At 38.0% G+C, this 21,395-nt stretch overlaps 1 protein-coding gene across 1 annotated transcript in view; it reads right to left on the bottom strand.

The window, feature by feature from the left end:
• Positions 1 to 21,192, bottom strand: part of KDM2A (lysine demethylase 2A) — a 94,535-nt gene extending 73,343 nt beyond the window's left edge. The window contains exons 1-3 of the mRNA XM_015826007.1: positions 21,152 to 21,192; positions 20,308 to 20,335; positions 17,830 to 17,934 (exon numbers count right to left, since the gene is read on the bottom strand). Coding sequence (XP_015681493.1) covers positions 17,830 to 17,934; positions 20,308 to 20,335; positions 21,152 to 21,174 — 156 coding nt within the window. The 5' untranslated portion in view covers positions 21,175 to 21,192. The remainder of the gene's footprint in view (positions 1 to 17,829; positions 17,935 to 20,307; positions 20,336 to 21,151) is intronic.
• Between the last annotated feature and the right edge of the window lie 203 nt (positions 21,193 to 21,395).

Here is a 21,395-nt window from a genome sequence, read left to right on the forward strand (position 1 = left end):
GGGAGGGACTCGTCGCTCCCATGTAACACCGCTGCTGCGCGAGCTGCATTGGCTGCCGGTGGCCTTCCGGGTGCGCTTCAAGGTGCTGACCATCATCTTTAAAGCGCTCCATGGCATCGGACCTGGATATCTTCGAGACCGCCTCCTGCCGCAGATTACCTCCCATTGGCCTGTACGCTCCCACAGAGTGGGTCTCCTCGGGGTGCCGTCGGCCAGACAGTGCCGGCTGGCGACCCCAAGGGGGAGGGCCTTCTCTGTGGGAGCTCCCACCCTCTGGAATGAACTACCCCCAGAGATCAGGGTGATCCCTGATCTCCCTTCCTTCCGCCGCGCCCTTAAGACATGGTTATTCCAGCTTGCAGGACTGGCCTAGGGGGAAATTTTTAATGGAGGTTTTAAAGTAATTTTAAATTAATTAGACCAATTATTAATATTTGTTTTTAATTATGTTTTTAATCTGTAGTTTTGGGATTTGCATTTTTATCTGGTTGTTAGCCGCCCTGAGTCCGCAAGGAGAAGGGCGGGATATAAATATAAACAATAAAATAAATAAATAAATAAATAACACACATAATTAGCAGCCGGAGTAAAAAAGACAAATAGAATCAACAGCAGTAAATCCACATGACAATTGCATAGGCTCTGCCACACATCAAGATGACAACACCCAGTGACAAAACTATGTCTTTAGGACCTTGGGAAAGGCAAGCAGGTCCCAGGCCAATCTAATTTCTGGGAGGTGGGTATGTCAAAGGGCATGGCGTTATGATGCTATTTATTGACCCATTTCTGGTGCTTGGATAGATCAGTTCCATTTTTTTCATTTGCACTCCCAGCTGCACTAGAAACACATTGGCTTTTCATCATTCGCTCTGTCTTGTTCTGTCCCTTATGAATCTTCAATTCAGTATCTTTAAGGACATTTTCAATTCCATAACACAACCAAATTTGATTAAACCTTGTGTGTGTGTGTGTGTACACATACATATACATATATATGCTATTCTGAGGGATATTACTGTAAGGGAGGGTAAAAGGTTGCATGGGGAGCAGCAGAAAGAATGAGTAAAACTTTATTTTCATCTCTATAACACACTGCTAGATTTTAGACCCTTTTGTAAAAAGAAAATAAAAAGAGGGTTCCTTGCAGTCAAGCAAAATCAAGCTTTTAATAGCGAGTGCCACACAAAGTGCACTAACCAAACAGGTGATAAGAAAATAGGGGAACTCAGGCATCACACAGGTTATGTAGAAAGTAAACACAGGGTCAGTCATAAAGGACTTAGATGTCTATACACCAATGCACAGAGTATGAACAGTAAGCAGGGTGAACTAGAAATTCAGGTAAATGAGGGCAGATATGATATTGTTGCCATTACGGAAACATGGTGGGATGAAATCCACAAATGGAACACACAGCTAGAGGGATTTAAATTATTTAAAAGAAACAGACCAAACAAAAGAGGAAGTGGAGTTGCTGTCTCTATAAGAAATAACTACATCTCTACAGAAATAGAGCACAACAATGATGAAAACTGTCTTGAATGCATTTGGGTCAATATAAAAAGGGGGAAAATGACATTGCCATAGGTGTATACTATAGGCCACCCAACAAAACAGAGGAAATAGATGAACTTTTTGCTAGTCAGCTAACTAAGGTATGTAGGAAGCACATCACAATAGTAATGGGGGACTTTAATTATCCTGACATCAACTTGGAGACAAACTCTGCACCAAGTGGAAGATCAAACAGATTCCTGACAAACCTAGCAGACAACTTTGTCTCCCCAAAAGTAGAGAAGGAAACTAGGGGATTAGACATATTGGATCTAATCCTCACTAATAGAGATGAAATGATAGAAGGTGTTGAAGCCACAGGAAACCTTGGGGGGAAGTGATCATGCAATATTGGAATTCAACATTCTGGAAGCACAAGCAATAGAACACAGTCAAACTAGAGTCTTGGACTAATTTCTAATTTCAAGCTAATTTCAATAAACTTAGAGAGGGCTTGGAAAGGATTCCATGGATGAGAATCCTCAAGGGGAAAACAACTCAAGTAGCTTGGGAAATTTTGAAAAGTGAGATAATAAAAGCCCAGTCTAGCACAATACCAACAAAGAGGAAAAATAACAGCTCTCAAAAGAAACCAGCATGGCTGCATAAAGAACTCTCTGATCAATTGAAAGATAAAAAGGACAAGTATAGAAAGTAGAAAGAGGGACACATAACTAAGTCAGAATATCAGCAAATAGCCCGAGCCTGCAAAGATGAAGTGAGGAAAGCTAAAGCTCAAAATGAACTAAGGCTTGCGCCCAAAATCAAAAATAACAAAAAAAACTTCTTTCAACATGTAAAAAACAAGAAAAAAAAGATAAGGAAATGATTGGTCCATTAGTGGGGGAAAATGGCAAGAAGGTGACAAGCAAAAGGGAGAAAGCAGAACTATTTAACTCATTTTTTGCATCTGTCTTTACACAAAGGGAAAAAACAGTCCAACCCTCAAAAACAGTACCATAAAAAACAGATTAGAAACACAAGTTAAGATAGGCAAGAAAATGGTAAGTGAGCACCTGTCCAGTCTAGACAAGTTCAAATCACCAGGACCAGATGGATTACACCCCAAGGTTCTCAATGAACTGGCAGATGTGATCTCAGGACCACTGAACTATATTTTTCAAAGATCGTGGAGCACTGGGGAACTACCAGAGGACTGGAAAAGAGCTGATGTAGTTCCCATCTTCAAAAAAGAAAAAAAATGGATCCAGGAAATTACAGACCTATCAGCCTGACCTCAATACCTGGGAAGATTCTGGAAAAGATAATCAAACAACGAATCAGCGAACACCTAGAGGCAAACAAAGTCATTACTAAAAGCCAACATGGCTTTGTCAAAAACAGATTATGCCAGACAAATCTTATTGCATTCTTTGACCAAATTAGTGGACCAGAGGAATGCTGTGGATATAATTTACTTGGACTTCAGTAAGGCATTTGATAAAGTAGATCACAACCTATTACTTGATAAGATAGAAAAATGTGGGTTAGACAGCATCACCACCAGATGGATTTGTAGCTGGCTGACTGGCCGTACTCAGCGTGTAGTCCTCAATGGAACTGCATCTACATGGAGGGAAGTGTGTAGTGGGCTTTGTTCTGGGCCCAGTGCTCTTCAACATCTTCATCATGTTGATCTTAGTTACGTGATTTATGATGTTTTTAATGTTATTAGCCACCCAGAGTCATGAATTTGAGAGGGGTAGCCGTATAAATTGAAATAATACGGTAAATAAAAAATAATTAATTAAAAAGTGATATTTAGCTAATGGACTGATCACACGGAGGGGAAGAACCTGAGCAAAAGCCAAATATAGTTTCAAACAACAAAAGGAGGGAAGAATTCTTCTTAGCAATGATGCTCAACATGATGAGCAGTTGTAAGTTGCCTTGACACAATCAAATTGTATTTTAAAAAGAGGCACTGAGTAGTTTGCAGTTCCTGAAGAAAAGAGGAAGTTTCAGGAATGCAGGATGGTTAAGAGGTGTCTGACTACAGATACAGATGACAATTACAGATAAATTGGAAGGGTAACATTTCAGAAAGAAAATGAGCAGCGTTTTTAGAAGCAAATCTGACCAAAGAGAGGTTAGGCTAAGTCTTAATGGCAGTTGAAGTAAGAATGAAGACAGCACTCCATTAGTCCTCCCAATCACACTGAAGGTAGAGTTGAAAAGTAGCTTTCCAAGTGTCATGAAGTTACAAAACTGCCAAGTTCAGGCTGTTCTGTAGCAGAAGGGAGGGGAGAGTTAATTTTGTGCCCTCAGTCAAAAGACCAATTATAAATCTTATGGCGGATTAGTCTTTGCTAATTTCTCCAGGCTTCAGACAGTTGGGGACTGGAGGCTAAATCATATAAGGAACGGCTACTGGAATTGGGTATGTCTAGTTTAATGAAGAGAAGGATGAGGGGGGACATGATAGCAGTGTTCCAATATCTCAGGGGCTGCCACAAAGAAGAGGGAGTCAAGCTATTCTCCAAAGTGCCTGAAGGCAGGACAAGAAGCAACAGATGGAAACTAACCAAAGAGAGAAGCAACCTAGAACTAAGGAGAAACTTCCTGACAGTTAGAACAATTAACCAGTGGAACAACCTGCCTCCAGAAGCGGTGAATGCTCCNATCATCATCATCATCATCATCATAGAGTGAGAAAGACCATAAATTTGTTATTACTCCCATATTTGTCAGGAAAAGTAGGATGCTGGTGCTTAAGAACTGTTGCTGCTGCAGTTTCTTTGGCCGCTGATCCTAAGCTGGGGGAGGTGCAGGATTGGCTAGCTGGGATATGTTCTGATCCATCTGCTCAGATTAATCATTTAAGTACCTAATCCACCTCAACTTAGACTTATATACTGCTTAACAGTGCTTTACAGCCCTCTCTAAGTTGTTTACAGAGTCAGCATATTGCCCCCAACAATCTGAGTCCTCATTTTACCGACCTCGGAAGGATGGAAGGCTGAATCAACCTTGAGCTGGTGAGAATCAAACTGCTGAATTGCTGGCAGCCGGTAGTCAGCAGAATTAGCCCACAGTATTGCACTCTAACCACTGCGCCACCATGGCTCAGTAGCTATTTCTGATAGCTATACCACTTGATTCTGATACTCGAGCAGAGTATTAGCAACTTGATCCACTGTCAGCCAATCTGCCAAAGGATCACATAGTGTAGGAAGTCTGAAGTCATTTTTTTTTCTCCCTTGAAGTAAGAGAAACTGAACCTGGTGCCAGAGGCTGCCTCAGGCCACTGAAATAAATACTTTCTTAAGGAATTTGGTGCTCTTATGAGAAATCAAAAATTTCACATCAATAGATAAAAGTACTTCTTTATACAAAATATAAGATTGCTTACAATGAACAAGCAAGCTTATATATCACAAAGATCAACTTGTATAGTCTAGAATCTATATGTATGTATTACCTGATGCCCATTTCTTATGCTACTTTACAAATTACAGGTAGTCCCAGAGTTTTGATTTTGTCTCTTTCCAACTTTTGCAACTCACAACTTCAATTTCAATCCTACCATTAAATATGTGATTGGCTAATACAAATTTCTAAAAACAAATTGAATGGCTCTCTTTTTGCCTCTGTGCAGATAGTCCTCGACTTACAACAGTTTGTTTACAACAGCACTGAAAAAAGTGACTTATGATCATTTTTCACACTTATGATCATTGAAACATCCCCATGGTCACATGATTTACATTCGAATGCTAGACAAGTGATTCACATTTATGACGATTGCAGTGTCCCAGGGTCATGTGATCACCTTTTGCAACCTTCTGACAAGCAAAGTCAAGGGGGAAACACACTTAACAACTGTGTTACTAATTTAACAACTGAAGTGATTCACTTAACAAATGTGGCAAGAAAAGTAAAAAAAAATGGGGCAAAACTCACTTAAAAAGTTTCTCACTTAGCAACATAAATTTTGGGCTCAATTGTGGTCCTAAGTTGAGGACTATCCGTAATTGAAACAGCTTTTTGTTTGTGCAATAAATAAAACACTACTAGTGAGTTAACAATCTCTGGAATACTCTAAGAAGATAGAAGAATCCTATATTAAATATTTAATTGACTCCAATAAATCTGAAATAAACATTCTAAATATTTTTAAAAATCAGTCTCCACTTTTATGTTTTTAAAGCTCTAAATACTTCAAATGAATTCCTTCAATAACTGGGAAAATTTGTAAACTTAGAAATCAACTAATGACCATGAAAATTCCAAAATATAAAGCTTTCTCAGTAGTTATTTCAAACTACAGAATGGCCCATCTTGAGGCAGGGAAATGATTCCTCTCTTTTATAGCTGATCTAAAAATATTTATTTCATCAAGCTTTTAAAATAATGATTTCCTGCTTTAAGATACATGTGTAAGTTTTCCACCTCTGGAGCCCAATGGATACATTTGGAAAATTGAGAACATGTGAAGAAGTTACCAGATTTTTAAATGACAGCCGTATATGGAAATCTCACAAAGTACTGTAGTTTTTAATACATATATTTTTTTTCTATGATATTTTCTATACTAGCAGAACATGGCTTCAGAAAAGAGGACACAGATTATATGAATACAAATTAAAACTTAAAATAAATATCCTATTCTAACACCCTCATTATGCCCTGAAATATTAATAGAGATACAGATTTCAACAATTTTTAGAACAGAAAATTCAAAGACAGAGAAAAATATGAACTATATGGACCTCTCTGATACAAGGATATAGCCAGAGAGATGTTTGCCCCTTAGAGAAAATTATCTAAGAAAACCTTATATACAGTATAGTAATATTAAATAGTCCTCAAAACAGGCAAAATTGGACTTAACTAAAACAGCATTACAAAACAGATCAGACCCAAGCTTATTTTCAGTGTAAGTTTCATTCTTGGAGCAAACAAACACTATTCTATACCAATTTTGCATTTTGTAAAACCAAAAGAAATCAGGGGAAATTTCTGCTAAGAAAATATAATCTTCAGACAGCTACAAATTGTAACAATTATCATAGTACTATAAAAACAAAAATGTAATGTATTTTAATGAGTTTAAGAATCCACATTTTACTTATAATTAAAAATAAAAGGCTTGTTTTACAGTCAATTGTTCTATTGTTGTGTTCTCCAAAATGCAAATGTTTGTGTGACAGATGGAAAATTGTACATATATACATTAATGACAACTAGAAACTATGCATGTAGTCCACTGTGATTTATAACACAAATTGTTAACAGTCCTGCTTAAGAATCTTTCCTGAACTTCAAAACATACATTTTCATACTTCCAAGATACTTCTCTCACTTACAGTCCCCAGTTTTAATTTACAGTGGACAAAGAAATAAACATTTTTTTCTTTTATTCCTAACATTTTATACAGTACTGAATTCCTCATTCTTCTCCTCCTTAAGAACTTTTAGTCTTAGAGAATCACTTTAGTAGGAAACCTTAAAACATTCTAACAGCCAATATCATTCTGATTGTCTATGGAGATTCTCAGTCAACCAGGTCATTGTTGTCCCAAAGGTGCTTTTTCAGGAGGCAACTGGACTTTCTTGGGTTTTTTTTGAAGACATTGTTTCTCTTTTGGAGAGTTGTTGAGACCTTCAACAATGAAGGGACACAGGGCAAAAAACATCCTGCAGCCAAGAAGGCTCCACACATATTTGCACTGCTCAGGTGACCCTGAGGACATAGGTAAATCTCTAAATGGCCTCAACGACACTCTAAAAGAATGCAAATGACTGCAAGGAATATAAATTCTTCCATTCTCCACCATCCAGTCAGAACTGAAGAAGCTTCTTGTATGAGAAGCGAAACGTCTTCAAAGAAAAAAACAAGAAAGTCCAGTTGCCTCCTGAAAAAGCACCTTTGGGACTATCATTTTGATTGTTTTGTTACAGATCTTTACTTAGCTGCACTATTAATATTATTTGTCATTATTTCCTAGGCAAAAGGTGTTATTTATTTTATATCCCGCCTTTATTATTTTATAAGTAACTCAAGGCAGCAAACATATTGACCCATCCTCCTATTTTTCCCACCATAATAACCCTATGAAGTGAGTTGGGCTGAGAGAGAGTGACTGGCCCAAAGTCACCCAGTCAGCTTTCATGCCTAAAGTGGGATTAGAACTCAAGTCTCCTGGATTGTAGCTTGGTGTTAAAATTTTAGGATAATAGATAATAATATAGAAGTATTCCTGTTGCGTAGTATAATATACTGTATACAGTGAGGTAAAAAAAGTATTTGTTCCCCTGCTGATTTTGTACGTTTGCCCACTGACAAAGAAATGATCAATCTATATTTTTAATGGTAGATTTTAACAGTGAGAGACAGAACAACAACAACAAAAATACAAAAAAACGCATTTCAAAAAAGTTATAAATTGATTTGCATTTTAATGAGTGAAATAAGTATTTGACCCCTTCCCAAAACATGACTTAGCACCTGATGGCAAAACCCTTGTTGGCAATCACAGAGGTCAGATGTTTCTTGTAGTTGGCCACCAGGTTTGCACACATCTCAGGAAGATTTTGTCCCACTCCTCTTTGCAGATCCTCTCCAAGTCATTAAGGTTTCGAGGCTGACATTTAGCAACTCGAACCTTCAGCGCCCTCCACAGATTTTCTGTGGGATTAAGGTCCGGAGACTGGCTAGGCCACTCCAGGACCTTAATGTGCTTCTTCTTGAGCCACTCCTTTGTTTCCTTGGCCATGTGTTTTGGATCATTTTCATGCTGGAATACCCATCCACGACCCATTTTCAATGCCCTGGCTGAGGGAAGAAAGTTCTCGCCCATGATTTGATGGTACATGGCCCCGTCCATCGTCCCTTTGATGAGGTGAAGTTGTCCTGGAAAACCTACCCCCCCCAAAGCATAATGTTTCCACCTCCATGTTTGATGGTGGGGATCACAGGCAGCCTCCTCCTCCTAATATGGTGAGTTGAGTTGATGCCAAAGAGCTCAATTTTGGTCTCATCTGACCACAACACTTTTACCCAGTTCTCCTCTGAATCATTCAGATGTTCATTGGCAAACTTCAGACAGGCCTGTACATGTGCTTTTTTGAGCAGGGGGACCTTGCGGGAACTGCAGGATTTCAGTCCTTCATGGCGCAGTGTGTTACCAATTGTTTTCTTGGTGATTATGGTCCCAGCTGCCTTGAGATCATTGACAAGATCTTCCTGTGTAGTTCTGGGCTGATTCCTCACCGTTCTCATGATCACTGAAACTCCAGGAGGTGAGATCTTGCATGGAGCCCCAGACCGAGGGAGATTGACAGTTATTTTGTGTTTCTTCCATTTGCAAATAATTACACCAACTGTTGTCACCTTCTCACCAAGGTGCTTGGCAATAGTCATGTTTTGCGAAGGGGTCAAATACTTATTTCACTCATTAAAATACAAATCAATTTATAACTTTTTTGAAATGTCTTTTTCTTGATTTTTGTTGTTGTTATTCTGTCTCTCACTGTTAAAATAAACCTACCATTCAAATTATAGACTGATCATTTCTTTGTCAGTAGGCAAACGTACAAAATCAGCAGGGGATCAAATAATTTTTCCCCTCACTCTATATCTCTCTGACTTTTCCACCAAACCCTCTAACATGCACCAAAATGAAGTATAGTGTCTGATTTTAGGCTTTCTGCAAGATAAATAGATGGTTATTTTTAATATTGAAGAGGTTAACCTTCAAAACAGCAGCAAAAATGTGAAATTAAAATAATAACATATATGTTTCAGTGAAGAAATTCTTCAGAGCTACAAGAATACTGTTTTCCTCATACTGCATCTTGAGAGACCACACTATCAAGCTATTATGAAACAACCAGACTAAGAGACCATAGTAGCTTACATTGATATTTTCAAAATAGAACAATGTAGGTCAGTAATAACACTTAAAATGACTGAAAAAAATCAAGGATACCAATAAGTGAATAAAAAACTAAATTAGCTGTATCTACACCAACAAAAGCAGTTATGAAAGAGGTATGCATTTTTTTCCTAAGCAATTACCTATGACCTAAGTTAAAAGCATGCTGAACTGATATTCATAACAAAGAAAATTTTGTGAATTACGTGTACGGTAAGCAAGTGTATTAGATGCATAAACAATTTTCAATGTAGTTGTCAAGGAAATACAGAGGAATATATTCCATCTGTTTCCTCTATTCTGCACAAAAGCCTACTTGACTCCTTTTACCATGATACTTATGCCTTATTGAAAATTGAGTCTCAAATCCATATTTGCATAAAACTGAAGCTTGAGACACATTAGCTGGGGATACTAGTTTCCAAATATGTGGACTCTGATACTTAATAGTTGACCCTTAATCTCCATCTTAATGAGCCCAAATAATTGAAAGATAGCGTCCATCCATCCAATCAATGCATATATGTAATCATCCCCCTATCTGTGACACTGGGTAACAAGATTTTCACAAAAGACAACGTCCTGTTTCATAGACTGGGTTCAAAAACTTGCTAACTCAAAATGATATATTTGTTATGGCTTAGATATGTTATGGTCCTTAATCTATGACTTGTGGTTATATTGTACAAACTCAATCAAACTCAATATATGTATTTTTCAATTCATAGTTAAGCATTATTATTATTTTTTACTGTTACCCATCAGAATTGCTGTTGAGAGATGGACAGCAATATACACTGATCCCCCCCCCCCTTTTACAACCCTGTAATCCTTTTATTTATCAGGGTAGAGTCAGAGCGACTGAATGGAGTTGAACCTTTACTGGCCGGATGCTCTTGCTTATGCTTAAGTAGAGTTCACAGCAGATTTTTTTCTCTGTCGGGCTGCCTAGGATTGAACTCTCAACCTTCAAGTGGGAGGTGAGTGTCTTCAGCTCTAGGGCACCAATCTGCTCTAGCCATATACACTGATTAATTATACAAATAGCTTAGCACAGTGTTTCTCAACCTTGACAATTTTAAGGCATGTGGACTTCAACTCCCAGAATTCCACAGCCAGCAATGCTGGCTGTGGAATTCTGGGAGTTGAAGTCCACATGCCTTAAAATTGTCAAGGTTGAGAAACACTGGCTTAGCACGACAAGTTTAGCAAAGATTCAGCAAAACAGTTAATGAAAAAATCCCAATTAAACTGGGCAGGTTTAAAGTTAACTACTTCTTTTTCCTTTTTCCAGGTGAAGCATATGAAAACATATTTTTACACAAGGCTCCCATATACTAAACCAATACTTTAATTATAACTGAATAAGAGACAAGAGATAAGTATTTTCTATTGAATACTACTTATAATCTAGCTACTCAAACTTTTTGCCTTAAAAGAAGTTTTATGCCACCACTGTTTTTGTAAACTTGTCTATTTCTGTTGAATCAGCCAAATATGTTGTCTTTCAGACAGCATTCTCTAAAAATTTATAGTGATTCCAACGAGTGGATAGTGTGAGGCCTGCAGGCTTCATAACATCTTGGTAACCATTCTTTAATTCCCCAATTGCACCATCAATGTTCAACAATGTGCTTTTTCATTTTTGTTTTCTGTTAAAATATCCAAATTAAGAAAAGTCTTAACAAATGAATTTAGCACTCAAATCCCCCCCTCCCGGAAAACAGATCTAATATTTCAGCTCCACTGTCTATGACATAATTATCAATTTATTCCTCTCAAAGAGATAAAATGCAGTCTTTTAGTACAAAATATTGTTCTCTTCTGTTGTAAAGGATTATTCAATAAAATTACTAAAAGCAAGCCTTCCCTGCCCATAAAAAGGTTTGCATGCTTCCAATCTTGTCTATAGTTGTCAATAAATGCAGATCTTTGGGATACAACTCTCATTATTTGGAAACATTATGTTTCATGGCATAAACTACTATGTTGTAAGCCAAAAAAGTGATGTCAAATTCATAATAGGTTACAGTTTCTGTGAGTGACTACAGCTAATGAACCCATGCCATGTGAATTATACAAGTATTTCAAACATTGGAGCCCCTTTAAACATATATGATCTCTTCCTCTCCATGTTCTTTATACTTACCACTTAAATAATGGTTGTGTTCATATAATGATCTAACCTATGATTTGTTTATATGTTTGCTGAATAAGCAATAAGCCAGAAACAGAGAAACTACCGTATTTTCCGGCGTATAAGACGACTGGGCGTATAAGACGACCCCCAACTTTTCCAGTTAAAATATAGAGTTTGGGCTATATCAGGGGTAGGCAACCCAAAACACTCAAAGAGCCACTTGGACACATTTCCCACCGAAAACAAAACACTGGGAGCCGCAAAACCCTTTTGATATCTAAAATGAAGATAAGACTGCATATATCTTTTTTTACCTTTATGATATGTGTGTGTGTGTGTGTGTGTGTGTTTGTGTGTGTATATATAAAATAAAGGTAAAAAAGGATATATGCAGTGTTATCTTCATTTTAGATGTCAAAAGGGTCTCTCTCTCTCTCTTTCCTCTCTCTCTCTTTCCTTTCTTTCCTCTCTCTCTCTTTCTCTTTCCTCTTTCTCTTTCCTCTAACTTTCTCTCTCTCTCTTTCCTCTTTCTCTGTCTCTCTCTTTCCTCTTTCTCTTTCCTCTCTTTCTCTTTCCTCTTTCTCTTCCCTTTCCTTTCTCTCTTTCCTCTTTTCTCAATCTTTTTTCTCTTTCCTCATTTTCTCTTTCTTTCTCTCTTTCCTCTCCTTCTCTCTTTCCTCTTTTTCTCTTTCCTCTCCCCCTCTCTCTCTCCTCTCCCTCTTTATCTCTTTCTCTTTCCTCTCTCTTTCCTCTTTCCTCTCTTTCTCTCTCTTTCTCTCTTTCCTCTAACTTTCTCTCTCTTTCCTCTCTCTTTCTCTTCCTTTCTCTTTCCTCTAACTTTCTCTCTCTTTCCTCTTTTTCTCTTTCCTCTTTCCTCTCTCTTTCTCTCTTTCTCTTCTCTTTCTTTCCTCTTTCCTCTCTCTTTCCTCTTTTTCTCTTTCTCTTTCCTCTTTCTCTCTCTCTCTCTTCTCTTTCTCTTCTCTTTCTTTCCTCTTTCTCCCTCTCCCTCTCCCTCCAGGTTAGGAGAGAAAGAGAATGAAAGGCAGACGGCGCCGAACGGGCGGGGGAGCAGGACGGGAGGCAGCAGCTCCAGTGGCGGCGACAGCGGCATGGCAGCGGCCACTGTGGCATCGTCAGGAGTCCACGCCGCCCCCAGCCTCGCCGCCGCGTCCTCAGCTGAATGGGCAGGGAGGGGGAGCAGGACGGGAGGCAGCGGCTCCTGGCCGCCGCCCCCATCGCGTCCTCATCTGAATGGGCGGGGAGGGGGAGCAGGATGGGAGGCAACAGCTCCTGGCCGCCGCCCCCATCGTGTCCAGGGAGGGGGAGCAGGACGGGAGGCAGCGGCTCCCGGCCGCCCCCCCCATCGCCTCCTCAGCTTATATAAAGGAATAAAATAGTATACCCGTATTTTCCGGCGTATAAGATGACTGGGCGTATAAGACGACCCCCGACTTTTAAGAAGATTTTCAGGGTTTAGAAAGTCGTCTTATACGCCGGAAAATACGGTACTTTATGGCTCAGAGCAGTTTGTACCCATTCACAATTATGTGTTTGGAGTGTAAGTGTGCAGGTAATGAAATTATTATATTGAAAAATGAGTTTGCTTATTTGCAGTAATAAAAATGTATATGCATAATAAAACCATAATTTTACAGAATTTCATTCAGTAGAAATCAGATGCAACAGATAAAATTTCACTTCAGCTTTCTTCCCAGGGAAAATTCCATTATTTGGCTAAGTAATTTACATAAATTTATATGTGATTTAATTCATTTTAAGTACACTCAGATCTAACATTAAATAGAAATTTTACTACATTCTCCAATCCTGTTTGAATGGGCTCTATTTTAGATATATACAGTGCTTTTTAAAAAAAAAAAAAAAAAAAAAGGTGCCGGAACTCACACACATCATACAACCCGCCTTGCCTACCCTACAAGGTTCCATCCAAAAAAGGTGCCTTAACTCCGTTCTGGGCGTTCTATGAGAAAAAGCCCTGGATATATACATAAATATATACATTTTATTTGTTGAGTTGCTTGCCTTGTGATTATGTATTTTCTATAAGATTCTCCTCATCCCAGTCCACTGCCATATTAGATATTACATCTGTAGTAATATTTTGTTTTAGAGTTAACACTAATAATACAATGAAATTCATTTTTAAACACACCAAATAGAAAAACTACAGCAAACTGTACAGCAAACAAATCATTATGAAGAAAGGGTTTTCTGTAATTACTTTTAGTACCAATGGTCCACATTTATCCTTTTCAACAAAGAGCTCTATCTGCAGACATTTATTGTTCTCAACTCTCCTTCCACATTAAAATAAAACCTGCTCCCGAAACTCACTCCATACAATATACGCCTCCTATCTTAAACTAACTTCCCCCAACCTTCTGAAACCTAGTGAATATTAAATTAAGGTTGAGCACTATTTTTGTTCCCATTAGATATAGGCGACTTAATACAATAAGAGTTGGAAGACTTTACAGGTCTTCTAATCCAAGCCCCTGCTCAATACCATTTCAAACAAATGGCTGCCCAATCTCTTCTTAAAAACCTCCAGCGATGGAGCACCCATTACTTCTGACAGCACGGTATGTTTACCGCTGTAAGCTATCTATGAAAAAAAATAATACAGGCGGGATAAAAAATCTAAAACAAAAAGTATGTCATAAGGCCTCAAGTAGAACAAGTTTATCAACAGGAGGAAAAACTGCCAAAGATGGAATTGGTGCTTTAAGCTCTGCCAGACTTCTAGGATAACCTTTATTGCCATTTTTTTTACTGTGGGCAAACTGGCACACATTAAAAATGAAATTCTGTTGCCTGCTCTCAAAAGTGTACACATACATAACACACATACAAACATGCTATATACAACAGATGTATACACCTACACCCTTACATATAAATACATATAAATATTAATCACTGACCATCTTGAATACATAGCGGAGAGAGGAAGCTTGAGAGTTCACAAGGTTAATACTGTATGGAACAAAACTGTGACTGAATCTGGTTGTTCTGCTTCAGATATCATGAAGCCTCCTCCCAGAAGGTAGCAAGGAAAACAGGTTGTGAAGAGGATATGAAGTTTCCCAGACAAACCTGTGGACCCTGCTCAAGCAACCCTTATATGTGACAGAGAAAGGCAGAATTGAGATTTTAGGATTCCTTCTCCAATATTCCTCTCCAACTGTAATCAGAGAGAAGAGAATTACAGGGCTATGGGCATGCATAGGAATTGGAAAGGGAAACAAAGTTGGATAATCTCCAAGAACAGACATCACTCTCTTGCTGCCCTCACATGGGGAGATCTAAAATAGGACATTTCTGAGATATGGTCTCAGGGAACTGCACCCAAAGAGTGCTTTTCAACCTTTTTCTTGGAATTCTAGTTCTTTATACTTCAGTAGTAACTGATATTGCTTCCTCTAATAATAAATTATTTTTAGTAGCAAATATTCTTCCTTCCCCTTTATATTTTTTAATATTCACTCTACAAAGCTTGAGGATAAATTTTGATAGCATATAATAGAATGTATGAAGTTTGATAAAATAATTAAAATATAAACAATTCTCTTCCTGTGGGAATAGAATTAGTTCTTGAGTATTACAAAATTCACACAGAACTGGAGGGCTGATTTCCTAAACTCTTATGATCTCGGCACTTCAATAATCCAGATGTATTCAATTATACATTATTATTTAATATTCCAGATGTATTTAATATTCCACTATGTATAAATGACATAACATAGAACCAGGTGGTGATATTTCAAAGTCTTGAGTAGGTCCTTTAAATGCCAGTCCAAAAGTTGTCATCAAACCATATTTTAAAAAATGACAAGGAAATTATTAAAGATGTGTAATATACAAATGTGACTTCTAATTATGTTTAAATCAAGTTTTCAATTGAAACTAATTGCTGATAGGTAGCTCCCACCACACCAAAGTCCAAAGGCTCTCTTTAAAGATATACTTGTTTTGGGCTCTGCCTACTCATTATAATAATATATGTGTGAATCAGTCTAATGTTATTAGTTTAAAAAAAATTCTAAAAATCTTAACTTGTATCTGTATACATGCAATGGATGTGCATATATTAAAATTAGTGAGAACACTCATAGTTAAAGGTTACTTGAAAATACAATCACAACAGTGCTGTTGTAAATATTAAACTTCTATCTTTAGTAGCTACAAGAAAAGGTTCCTACCAATTTTAAAATGTGATGATGCTGACAACTAATAGCAGCCAAGCAGGGTCAGCATACTTAACACTAACTGATCCACATTTTTTTTAGGAAGAGAATGGCAATTATTTATTGTTCAGTATCTAAGTTATTCAAAATTATTAGCATGTAACAAAACTACACTTTTCTGAAGTTTGGCAGCCCTCAGCTTAATTTTAATTACATACATCTACTTTGTTGAAACGTCAAGTTGAACACATCATATCTTAAAATATGCACGCCAACTTTGCCTTACAATGGTGTTGTAACATTTCCAGGCAGAGGATTGGTCTAGATCAGGCATGTCAAACTCGTGACGTCACATGATATCGCGTGATGTATCGTGACTTTTCCCCCATTGCCAGCAATGGGGTGCGCACGGTTTCAGTATGATGCATCTGACCCCACGGGCTGGCAGTTTGACATGCCTGGTCTAGATAATCTGTATGGAACCTTACAGCTTACAGTCTACGGTTCTATACGTGACCTTTCTAAAATAAATTATTTTTGACTAAACTTTTAGATCTGAACTTCCACTCTTCTGTAAAGGAATCAACACAAAGATTCAAGAAAAGGTATACAAAGATTGCCTCACAGATAAGCATAATTACAATGGAGTGCATACTATTTCTTGATAAGTAATTGCTATTATGACCACTTTATCCATTAACTTATCTGAAAATATAGTCATATTCAGTTTGGAGTACACAAGTGCATACCTTCACTTTGCTCCTAAACATATCACAATCTTAATATGACAAGCAATAATCACAATTCCTTATGGTATTTCATTTGTTTCCTGAACTCATTCTCTTTTGAGAGTTCCATACATAAGTTCTCTTCTTAAGGTGTTACACTAGCACCCTTAGATGAATTAACATCTAATTCTCCTTAATTATATATTGGAAATACTTTATTGGAATGTAGGTTATTCTATCCTTTTGTAACTCTAGCACTCACAGTCTTTCTGTTTTTAAAGAATGTAAGCTGGATCTGATCTTTGATTAATCTTCAATGAAAAGACATTTCACTGATACTGGAGTATCCACCAAGCATGCCTTTGGTCTATAAAAGTATAATCCAAAGAAGTCTTTTGAATTACTATAAAAATAGAATGAGAGGAAAAATGCATGATTTTTAAGATTTTAGAATTTAAAGCATCACATTACATTATTCCTAGAAGATAATGGAGCCAACACATTTAAGTATAGCAAGCTTTTTGCAACACATTCCACTCAATAAAATGCTGCATATCAAATCAGTTGGAAAGTTTCAGTTTCAAAAGCACAGTAGTCTAGCATAGCTGAACAGTGATCAAATTCAAAAGTGAAGAGTAGGGACATAGATATAGCACCTTTTGACAGCTCCTTAAATCAATTGTGTCTTTCTTTGGGACTGTAAAGGAAAGACACAATTTCTTAAAGAAGTTACAAACAAGTGTTATGTGAACACAATGCATGCTTTCAATCACCTTTTCTCCTTTGATTCCAGATCACTGTACACTCAAAGATAGCATCAGGACTCATCAGATGAAGTCAAATCATTCTGAACACAAATACAATCACCTTCTCAGGAAGACTTTTTTGACTTCCCAGTTTAAAACCCTGAGCTTTCCTGGTAGTTTCTCTTTGAAGTATGAACCATCACACAATCATGCTTACTTTTTTTCAATATAAGCTAAACATTCCTTTTATTACAACTTTTTCAGAGTCCTGAAAAATGTAAGAGAATATTTTAAAATTGAAAAAAGCATCATGCATTGTATCTATATTTTTATTTTTTCCTCATACTCTATCAAACACTGTGACATCAACTTTCCTAGTATTCTTCAAAAGGTATACCTAAACCATTTATTTTGGTAAGTAGAGTGCAAGTTATGTTAAAGTGATCTGACCAATCTCTAACAACTATAAAGCCACCACATTTGAAAGTGAATGTATTGAACATTAGTGTATTTATATGTGTAAAGTATACATGGTTGAAGTGAAACATAAAAAGAGCACACACTAACCAGTCGTTTGCTATAACGGATCCGTTCTTCTTCAGGTTCCATCTCAGACTCTTCTGATGAGAGTGAGAAGGATATATCAGAACTACTATCTTCTTCCTGTTCCTCCTTGAGATCAGAGAAAGGAAACACTATATAAGAAATTCCCCTTCAATACTTTCTTTAGGCCTTCCAAAACATGTCACACCTTCAGATGTTTTGAATTTCAGTTTCTGCCACCCATACTGATCAGAAAATAGTTATCATTCAGATAACTAGAGTGTTTGCAATCTAAGTATGATCTGGCAGTCGCATGAGAGAAGCATATCAATGTATTTATTAAATGTATAAGGCCATCATGACTCTGGATAGCATAAAACACTAAAATGAGGCCAACTCCATCATAACTCTGGATAGCATAAAACACTAAAATGATATAAACAATGAAGAACAGTACTGTCTGGACATAACAACAAAACATATCAATCTACCATAAAAGTCCACCATCAACCATGGTCTAAGGCTTGAGAGAATAGTCATGTTTAAACCACCCGAGGTTTCTGGGAGTCTGGTGGCATATAAATTTAATAAATAACAATCATTTGAAAAAAGGTAGGCTAAGGGTCATATGAATTCATATAGCAGGTGCTGTGATAGAGAAGGTCTTCTTTGAAATAATAGGAAAGGCCTCCTTTTCATCAGGTGACACTGATCAATGGGAACTCAGAGCATGTCAACTATGTCCAATTGTACAGGAAGGGGAGAAATGACAGAAGACAGATGGTTCTCAGATTACCAAGTCCTATATCATGAAGACTTTATAAATGCCATCAACACTTTGAGTTGCATCCAGAAGCTTACCGAAAACCAGTGCAGCTTATGAATCAGACATGTTACATTCTGCCTGTGCTACTGCATTCTAAACCAGTTGCTTCTGAGGGGTCTTCCAAAATTTGTCCAGTGCTAATGCACAGGTGTATGTTGATCTAGTTGTTTTTTTTAAATGGGTTGAAAAATCAATTTTAAAAAAATATGCCCAATTCAAAAAAGTTTTCATTTATAGAAAGCATTTCAAAATACTAAGATTATAAAGATAGTACTCATAATTATCATGCCACCTGTAAAACAATTCCAATTTGACTTATTATGTATTATAATGATTTAATACATAGAAGAGTAACCCTTTTCAGCTTGAGGAATATTTAATAAAGCAGTTTCTAATATTATATCAAGTATCCTCAAACTGAATCAGGATCATCGAGACAATCCCAAGCAACTTAGAGGGGTGTCTTGGTCTTTAAAAGACTTCATCAGGCTTGCTCAGGCAAAGGAGGGCACTGTAAAAACTTGTTCTGGGTTTTGCTCCTAATTCTGTATATATACAAGCTCATAGTGGGAAGCTGCAGTAACTGCAAAGTATGAGAACTCCTACAATAATGGATTAAAGCAATGAGTAAAAGTGATACATTTATTTCATGCCCAATCTTAACATCACTGTAATTATTTTTACCCATGAGGACAAAGTTGTACAAATTCACTACCAATATTCTGATAGGGGTTCCTACCATGCAAAGCTTGTGATCCATTGACTTATATTGTACTATAAACTGAAAGTGAGTCCTCTGTTGCCCTTCTACTCTTTAAAGCATAGCTAAGGTGAGGAATCTTAGGAGTTATATTTCGGAGAGCCACATGTTATCTAACCATGTTTTAAATCCATATTGATGTAATATATTTAGAAGACAGTTATAGCCAAAACAACAGCAGCAACAAAATTCTTTTTAGTATTTTAAGATATTATACTAGTCACAATTTATGATTTTAACCATTATATGTGTTGCCAATTTGATGTTTCTTTACAGCAACTATTGTGAAGTGTATGTACTATAATCATAATTTTGCTGCATAACTATAAAAGGATTCCTGTAATTAAAAGTTTATACAGCAAGATAAATCCAGTATTACAACTGCCTGACACCAAAAGCCTATTTAGGAATAATAATGTACAAACCACAAAACTGATGAATGAAGAGAGGATTCATTATTGTATAAGTAACACAGGAATCCATCTTTGGAAGCTCTATATTAACTTTTATAAACATTTCTTAAATAAAAATACATGTTAAGACAAACTGCCTAACTTGTTTTAGTCACAGTTTGAAAAACTAACAAGAGTTAAGTTCTGCCTTGGTGATTTGAAGTATAAATAGCAAGAAGGAATTGGGTGGAGTAAGGGAAATTCAGAGAAGTCTACTTGCCCCCAACACCAATCTCACTTGTTGTCCCAAAGTCCCAGAGCCAATAAAATAGTTCAGAACAATACTGTTAAAAGGAGTCATAAATTAGGGAGAATCATTATCTGGATTTTAAGCACTAGCATATTACATAATTTGCACGGACACAAATGCAGTGAAACACCTTCGTTTTCACCACGGAGAAGAGGAAGTATTAAATAGAACATTGTTTGCAAAACTACAGAATATAAACAAAGTTAGCTCTTACCAGGGCTCTGATTTTCCTTTGCCCCTTTCTAGGGCAAGAAAAAAAGGAAAAGGAAAAAAAAATATCAATAAATTCCCAATCGTCTTCAAAAGCTGGACAACTTTCGCATCCAGAAAGAGCAGGAAGCCTTCAAATACAAAGAGTAACCGATTTCCTTCTGTGGAGTGGGGGTTGCCAGGGGGATCTTGGAGGGCATACCGGTACTATATCCCGGCTCCTCTCCACAAGGCCGGGCTTGGGGGGGGGAGGGTGTCCTGAGAACTATAGCCTCTCTTCACCTTAGCTCCCAAACGACCAACTCTGGAAGCAGTTAATTCGACGCAGGGAAAAAGAAAAACTCCCACAAAGTCCCTGCCGCGCCATAAACTCTCTCCCAGGTCCGACTGGGATAATAAGATAAACGAGCTTTCCCCTATCGACTTGGCCCCACAATCCCTGGAAATCCCCCATTCAAGACCAGTCTCGCCCACACACACCTTCAGCCTTCCCAGTCTCTCAACTTGCCTCTCGAGCCTCTGCCCATCCCTCCGATTCTCACCTCAGTAGCCTTGGCTCATCTCAAACGCCTCCAGGGAGATTAGCCCAGCCCCCTTCCCACGAGACTACCGGCCCCATCCTGGGCTTTTTAGGGTGGCCCCGAACTCGCACCCAAACCTCAGCCTTGTCGCTTCCACTTCTATCAACCCCCCCCCCCCGGGGCACAGTTACAACCTCCCACTACAGAGGGCCACTAAGCACCCTCGCCTCGGTTCTCGGGCCTCCTAGTAGCGCATAGGTCAATCACTCAACCCCACCGTCATTCGCCCTCCTTCCCTTCCCGCCGCCCCCAGATTCTTCCCCTCACATAGAAGCAGCCGCCGCCGCCATTTTGAACCCGTCAGACTCTCACATACACACATATTCGGCCGCCATACTGCGCCTGCGCGGCGTACCCTTCCCTCTCTGACCCCTCCCAACAAGCAAGGCCTCCCCGTGCGCACGCGCGCTTTTCTCCACCTGGAGTTGAACCCTTTTTAACTGCGCACGCGCATAAGCGGAATCTACTTTTGGCCTAGACTTGACCAGTGGATACGCATGCGTAGTATTTA

Source organism: Protobothrops mucrosquamatus, unplaced genomic scaffold (genome assembly GCF_001527695.2).
Source record: "Protobothrops mucrosquamatus isolate PMUCROS unplaced genomic scaffold, P.Mucros_1.0 scaffold2928, whole genome shotgun sequence".
Lineage (NCBI taxonomy): Eukaryota > Metazoa > Chordata > Lepidosauria > Squamata > Viperidae > Protobothrops > Protobothrops mucrosquamatus.